Source organism: Helicoverpa zea, chromosome 3, assembly GCF_022581195.2.
Source record: "Helicoverpa zea isolate HzStark_Cry1AcR chromosome 3, ilHelZeax1.1, whole genome shotgun sequence".
Taxonomy (NCBI): Eukaryota; Metazoa; Arthropoda; class Insecta; order Lepidoptera; family Noctuidae; genus Helicoverpa; species Helicoverpa zea.
In genome coordinates this window covers 608,259-616,010 of record NC_061454.1, presented here as the reverse complement: position 1 = coordinate 616,010, position 7,752 = coordinate 608,259, and the positions used below count along the sequence as shown (strand labels likewise).

Here is a 7,752-nt window from a genome sequence, read left to right as displayed (position 1 = left end):
GCGCCTACACTGACGTCAGTTACTGACTCAATGTAAATCAGCCTTTAAACAGACATCTAAATATCTCCATATACATGTACCCACAAAACTACACAACTTGTCACTTTCCTACAACACAAATATCATCGACCTACAGGAGCAATTCAAAGTTAGGAAGCTCCGAAAGAGTCTCAAACTCCCTGCCTGTCTACCGGTTCAAATAATTGATTTGTTTTTACTAACCAGGCTTATTATGGCGATGTTTCTTCCCCTTGGCAGTGACAGCCGCCACCAGCACAGCCAGCCAGAGCCAACTCCACCGCATCCTAAGTACCTAACATCACACTTCACAAAACACTAAAATACAACCTCTGACGAACAACTTTTCAATACAAAATTCACTGTTAAACACTCATTGGTAAATATTTAGTACCCACTAGTAGACAAAATATTTCTTACTATAAAACTCTTCATAGATTTTTCAGATAGGTAGTAAACAAAAGTTTTTTTTACTTTACGCACGATATAAAGTTCGAGATGAAATGAATTCTCTGTCGCGGTACACCACAGCTTCCGAAAGCTCGTGGTTGACTGACGGACGGACGGCGTCCCGCGTCTGTCGGACAACTCTCGATGTGACACGAACCGGTCACAGGCTAGGAACTACAAAACAACAATAAACCAGGTATTTGTGATGCCAGACAACTGATATTAGAACACATTTACTAAAGATTTAATGCAAACTAGTCTCATTACTAAATATTACAATAAGTTTCATTCAACAAATTGTAAAATAAAAGCTATTTCTTTAAAACTTTTCAAAGTTCAAAGCTCTATTTCGCGTGTTGTAGAACTGGTTTGAAATAGTACCGCTACTCGTTAATAGAAATCAAATCAAATCATAAATCAAAGCATTTATTCGCGTTCATGACGCATATCGAACACAAACAGTAGCATACATAATCATGAAAAAAAAAAAAAAAAAACACAAAAATAAAATAAAAACATCAATAAAAAGAAAACACAAGAATAATAAGAATATGCGTCACAAGCACGCGAAATGGCCCTCGCTCAGCATTATGCAGCGACCCTATGCGAGACAGAGTCGCTGCGCTGGTTTTCAGCGATGGCCAGCACTAACATGTGACGTCAATCGGTGCATTTAAGCTAAACTAAATATATAAAATATAAAAAGTGTTATATATATTTATGGATATAAAATACTACTATAAAAACAAACTAAATATAAATAGAGAAAAATAACTACCTAGTTACGCAGCATTCCGAACGAATGCGACTGGAAGTGACACTCGCGCTTCGCAAAATTATATTTTATCTGTGGTCTATGCCGCCGACCATTACACAAACACAAATAGTCAATATACAAACAATTTGTGTGAGAATTAGGTAATGGCGACGGAGGCATACCAAGAATTATTATGCAATGCCTCATGTAGATATCATGTAGACGAGTGTATAAATGTGTATAGTGTTGAGAAAAGAAAAATCGAACATGAATTTGTGTAAAGGGTGTATTAAATGTGAGTATGTAGGTCGATCGTATTCCTGCTACCAGGATGGCGTCGGTAAGTGATATTATTATTTTATTTTTTATACCTGTGAACGTCACTACTGGAATTATAAATATATATAGATATTAATTATTTGATAAGTTGAAGTCGGACTGAGACATACCTAATTACTAACTTAGAAATTGACTTACCATTGAGCATTGCACATAGATGAATTAAATATAAATTGTAATTAGAAAATTAAAGGATTGAATTAAATTACAGACGACAATATGGGACAAATGACAGAGAGATGAAGAAGAAGGGTTGACCGAAGCAGATGCTCCACCGTGCCGAGGAGGATGATTCAAAAGCAGCCCACACTGCAGGAAGTGATCCCCAAACCAGAGCATGTGTGCCATGACCCCTGAGGTATGAAGCAATATTACAAATTAAGGCTAATTTGTTCATGTAACAGTAGCTTTTTAAGTTTTGTTTTAAATGTATGTTTTGTTTTCAGGCATCGAAGTGGGGGAGGGAGATCATTCCAGCAGCGCGTGGCTGCAAACTTGAAGCATCCTCTGAATGCCGTAGTGCGATGCATGGGAACGGTCAGCGGACACACTATGGAGCGAAGACCATGCTTTATCTGGCTTTGTTTCCAGGTCAGCTTTTTGAAAAGATATTCCGGTGTTTGTGTCCTAACAGTGCCAAACAACAAATTAGCTAAATGAAGCTTTCTCCTGGCAGCCATCTTTAATAGTTTTAGTTCATTTATGTATGGTGTAACATGACTTCTACGTGGAATATTTACACAAAAGCGGACACAGGCATTTTGTATACGTTGGATAACGCGCTCGGTTCTAGAGAGAAGGCATGGTCCATACACTACATCACAATAGTTTAACTTTGATAGGATGAGGCTGTCGACAAGTTGTTTGCGCAAAGGAATGCTCAGATATTTCCGTATTCCGTATAATACCTTTAGCCTATAGAAACAATTTCCTAACATTCTAGTTATATGTGCCTCAAATCGCAGCTCCGGGTCCATAATTAGGCCCAGATTGCATGCTTGCTTAACCCTCTCGATTTTCTCTCCCATGATCACTATCTCAGGGTTAGCTGACTCAATAGTTTGTACTTGGTTTCTAGAGCCCAGAACCATAAATTTCGATTTGAGCGGGTTAAGGACCAGTGAATTCAAATCTGACCAAACAACCACCCTATGCAAATCCTCATTGATTTTCTGCACTGCCTCAGATGTTTCATTGACCTTGAACGACAAATACAGCTAGATGTCGTCAGCATACATATGATATTTACAATGGGCAAAAGACTTTACAATATCCGCGCTATATAGGATATAAAGCAAGGGCCCCAAAATCGATCCCTGGGGAACGCCCCTGGACACGCTGAGGGGGGAGGATAACACTCTTGACCCATCCTCTCTTTGCATCTCTACAAATTGAGATCGGCCCGAAAGATAGCTTTTAAACCACTTTACCGTGTTCTTATCAAAACCATAAAAAGCTAACTTTGACAGAAGTAGAGTGGTGTTAATTGCATCAAAAGCGCGGGAGAAATCTAGCAGAGCCAAAATTGTGCCCTCCCCCCTGTCCCGTGCCTCAAGAATATTCCCCACTACGTCGGCCAAAGCCGTTGCAGTACCTCTGCCCTGCCTAAAGCCCGATTGTAGGTCAGGAAGAATGTTATTTGCTTCAAGGTATTCAATGACCTGCGAGTGCACTACGCGTTCCAAGATCTTTGATAGGCAGGGCAGTATACTGATTGGCCTTAGGTCCTTTGTGTTGGTTGGACTGTTAATTTTAGGGATCGGTCGCACAATAGCGCATCGCCAGAGTTCAGGGAATGTATGTGTGATTATTGAACAATTTATGATGTCTGTGATGGCTTGCAAGGTAGTTGGTAAAGTGAGGTTTATCATGTCGAGACTGATGCCATCGACACCCTGTGCGTTAGACTCTAGGCTTCTAATTATCTTGAGGATTACTTCGGAATTGGTTGTTGTCAGAGTGAAAGTAGCATCGCTAAACCTGTGCGACTCAAAGAAAGATGACTGCGAATCATTATGACTACAATCACCGGGAACGTCTAGGAAAGCCGCATTGATTTCGTCAGGGTTATCAAAGTGTTCCGGTAGAAGTCTTTGTTTGTGGTCAGGCAAAACATCTGCTTTTAAATTGCGCCATAATAATTTAGGGTCCCTGATGTTATTATTAATACTACTAGCGAAATAAGCGGCCTTCTCATTAGCCAGTGCCGTGGTGGCTAGATGCTTAAGGTCTAGGTAATTACTCTTATGTTCTGGTAGCTTAGATTTACGAAATTTGTCCCTGGCCTCATCTCTCAGTTTCGATATTAGTCTGATGTTATCAGTGATCCATGGAGTGGGACGGGATCTAAAAGTTTTACATCTAATGGGAGCGTGGAGGTCGAACAATTGGATAACAAATGAGTTGAATGTTTGCACCATTGAATCAACATCATTCATGTCACCCACCATAGACCAAGGTATACTTTTTAAATCCCTGTCGAAGTAATCCTCCAGAATGTCTTTGAGAGGGCGATATACCACTGACCTAGGTTGGCATTTAGGTTTCTTGAAGACCGTCTCGCAGGTGATAAATGCGTGATGGCTAAGCTCACTAATATGATTCACCTCAACATTGCGGATTGGAGCATCAGTGCAGATTACGTCAATGAGCGAGCTACTATTACCTATAAAGTGCGTGGGAGTTGTGACCACTTGAGTCAAGTTGAGATAGCTGACAAAATCTGCAAGTTGTCTGGATTTCGAGTTGTTAACGTCCACCATGTTGACATTGAAGTCCCCTAACAGTATTAGATTATCGAAGGGGGCCAGGCTACCTATGCTTGATGTCAGTCCGTCGAGGAAAGTCTCCAGTTCCAACCATGGTGGGCGATATGCAGTGCCAATGAGTAGTTTGATTTTATTCACGGTAAGGGTTAACCAAAGCTGTTCGACATTAGGGTGTTCAGGGTGGGCTCTGACACGTGCAGGTATTCCATTTCTGATGTAGAAGGCGACCCCTCCGCCTCGCCCCCCACGTATAGACAATGGACGCGGGATGTGCTTGAGTTTATAACCAGGTACGCTAGGCGCCCGGTCATCTTCACCCTTGCGCAACCAGGTTTCGTTGACAGCCATTATGTCCACTGAATGATTGCCCATTGCGACCAAAAACTCGTCCTGGTTAGTCCCCAGGGAGCCCGCATTCAATAGCCCAAACCTAATAAGTTTACTTGTATTCATTTGTAGTCAATAAGTTACAATGTTGTATAAGATGTAAATGTAATTTATAGAATGTAGTATATAATGTAATAGTTGAAGTGTATAATGTGAATATTATTTGTATAAAATGTGTGATGTTGTATGTAATGAGTGTAGACAAATACATTGTGTAAGGTACTGTGATTGATGTGGGAAGCATGAAAAAATAAAATAAAAAATAATTGATTATGTAATTATTTGGTATATAGTTCGTGTATGTAGTAATACTGTGTAGAATGTAATATGTATAAATAAGTGTCGATTGCGACTTAACATGCGTGCCAGCCAGCGTGTAAATCCCCCGATATTTATAGTTTAGACGCATATTTTCCCTTCCACTGATACAAGGTAAATAGTTACAAACAAACAATAATATAAAAAAAGAAGAATAATCAAGTTGTTTCATTATTAACAGGTCCAAAAAACTTAACAATATCCTCATCAGTGCGGATTCTTTGAGTGGAATCACCCGGACTCCTCCTGGCAAGTATGCGCCCGCGCTTGGTCCACACAAATCTCCAATTGTGGAGGCGAGCAGCATCTCGGGCCATCCGAAACAACCGGCGATTTGTCTTCGTGAGGCGCTCGTTGATGAAGAAGCGCTGTGGCGGGCCGGGCAGGTCGAGGTCGGCGGTGGTCGCCCCGCGCCGCACGCGCGCGCTCGCCAGCAGCTCGTCGCGCAGCTCGCGGCGCGCCAGGCGCACGACTATGGCACGCGGCCGCGTCACCGCCGGCCCGGCAGAGCTAGTGGCGTTGAGCTGCTTGCCGCCGACCCGCTCCGCGCTGATGATGTCGCGCTCCTCCAACTGTACCCCTAACTTAAGGCCTACAACTTTAGCGATGTGGATAGGGTGATCAGAAGGAGCCTCCGGTATATTAGTTATCTCCACATCATTTGCCAATAGGTCCTGATCCCTATCGTTCAGCTCGCGCCTCAACTCTTCCACGACCTCATCTGCCGATGAACGACCCGTAGCAGCCTGTTGTTCCAAAGCGCTTATTCTGGCCTCGAGGCCATCGATGCGCCCATTGCAGTGACTCATTGCAGATACCAGCTGCGCCATCTCCAACTCCATCTCCTTGCGAAACTCTTGAATCTCCGCACGCATCGCTCTCAACTCATCCATGAGCAAACCCAAACCAGGGCCTACGACAGGAGAGATTTCCCGTGCCGCAGTGACAGCTGTGGAGGCGCTCCTATGTAGCGGCGTAGAAGCAGACGACGGGCTAGCGCGTTGTTGCTCGCAGACCACGGGTGCTGGGCTAGAGCAGCTGGCATCCAACTCACCAGTCGTGCGGGCCACTGAGCTAGTTTGGCTTGCAGGACCTCCCGCGGAGCCAGCCGAACCTCTGATTGGAGTATCTGCCCTATTATCCCTGACCAGGTTCTTTTTACATTCAGGGCAGCGCCAGGAAGGTGGGATAGCTACGTCTGGCTTAAAATTAACGCATCCTCGGTGGTATAGTCGCCGACACTTGCTACTACCACACTTGACGCCCTCTATCGCCGATGCAAAGAGCTTGCAAGCTGCGCACTGGATACCCGGCATTATAGTAGACAGAGAGTTCCTTGCAAAATCGCTAGATGGCGTCTCCGATAACTCAGTGCAGGATCGCTAGATGGCGCCACTGGCCCAATATCGATCGATAGCAATACCGAGAATATCTTCCTCCTGTCAATGTCAAGTTTGGAGTGACGTGAATATCCCCGATGTCAACAACACTTTTTAAATAGAGGGTAGAAATTAAATGCGCCTAGTCACTGGCTATACAGTTTTGCTTAATTGAAGCCCTTATGCACTAAACTTACTGCCGACTTCAATGTATGTCACTAAGCTTTGCACTATGTTCACAATAAAGTAAGTATTTAAGCTGATAACGTAGTTTTCAATTTATTGTTTATAAAAAGTACGACACACGGTCCACACCGACAGACGTCAAACGTCAGATGGAATAGATGGCGCTAATACAGAATAAATATTTTCTAGGGTAGAGTTATTATATTTTTTTTTGCTTGGGACATTTAAATATTATACCACAAAAATAATGAGATATCGTAGTAGACAGAACGTATAAAAAAATCCCAAAATAAATATATTTGTAATTGCGCCATCTAGTTCTGAAAAATAGAATCAAGACGCTGTTAGTTAATTTGTAACTATATAGATGGCGCGGTACACAGATAAAATTAGGCATACTTGTAGCAATTTTCATAAAATATGAAGTGTTTTTAGAATATCATAAATTAAAAATATTTCTATGCTGTTTATAAATCGTTATTCCGCTGCTGAGTAGCTCTTTAAAGCTATAAGTGATATTCGTTGGTGTTGTTTTCAGTCGTATATACCTATTTTCTTAGCTTATTTAGGTATAGTGTGCCTTTAAAGCTTATCTCATCATGTCTTAATGTTCCACCGATACTTTATTGATAATTGAGTGGTATCATTTACCTATAATTCTCCCATATTTCACTAATGATGTTTCAGTTAAATAAAGTACTTAAGTGTTTAAATAGGATTCAAGACTACACTGACGGTGTATGTAATGCACAAGAAAGTGCTTTACTGAGTAGCGCATAGGAAAGTAATAATACCTAATCCATACAGGACTTAAAGCTTTTATACAAAGTGTGTCGTATACTTGTTTGGACCTAATCACATTAAATTAAATACGTTTTACCTACAGGTAATATATACGTCAATTAAAACAAAGAAAAAATACGCAAAAATAAATATTTTCGAACAAAGTACCTTTTTTTTTTTTTTTTTTTGTTTCAGCTGAGGAAAATGCCTGACGCATACACACTCCGCCCGGGGAGACGGTGAGGTTATGTGGGGCTTGCACCCACTAAAAACCTCAGCGTTTGTGCCGTCTTCTGCCTTTTAGAGAGGGGCCACGAGGACCAAAGACGACTTTCGTAACCTCTCGGCAGTGGCTGGTCGCCTCCGT

The 7,752-nt window shown here is 42.0% G+C and overlaps 1 protein-coding gene and 1 long non-coding RNA gene across 2 annotated transcripts; one reads left to right on the top strand and one right to left on the bottom strand.

Moving 5' to 3' along the window:
* Positions 1-871: 871 nt before the first annotated feature.
* Positions 872-2,158, top strand: LOC124645920. Its single transcript, XR_006986288.1, has 2 exons — positions 872-1,922; positions 2,011-2,158. It is a non-coding gene; the product is annotated as an uncharacterized LOC124645920 (long non-coding RNA).
* Positions 2,159-4,982: 2,824 nt separating this feature from the next.
* Positions 4,983-6,167, bottom strand: LOC124645919. Its single transcript, XM_047185898.1, has one exon. The coding sequence runs from the start codon at positions 5,928-5,930 to the stop codon at positions 5,196-5,198; it is 735 nt and encodes a 244-aa protein (XP_047041854.1). The 5' UTR covers positions 5,931-6,167; the 3' UTR covers positions 4,983-5,195.
* Between the last annotated feature and the right edge of the window lie 1,585 nt (positions 6,168-7,752).

What these genes read in the sequence shown, in the direction of transcription:
- LOC124645919 (XM_047185898.1), bottom strand. Translation starts at nt 5,930, where the DNA reads ATGGATGAGTTGAGAGCGATGCGTGCGGAGATTCAAGAGTTTCGCAAG.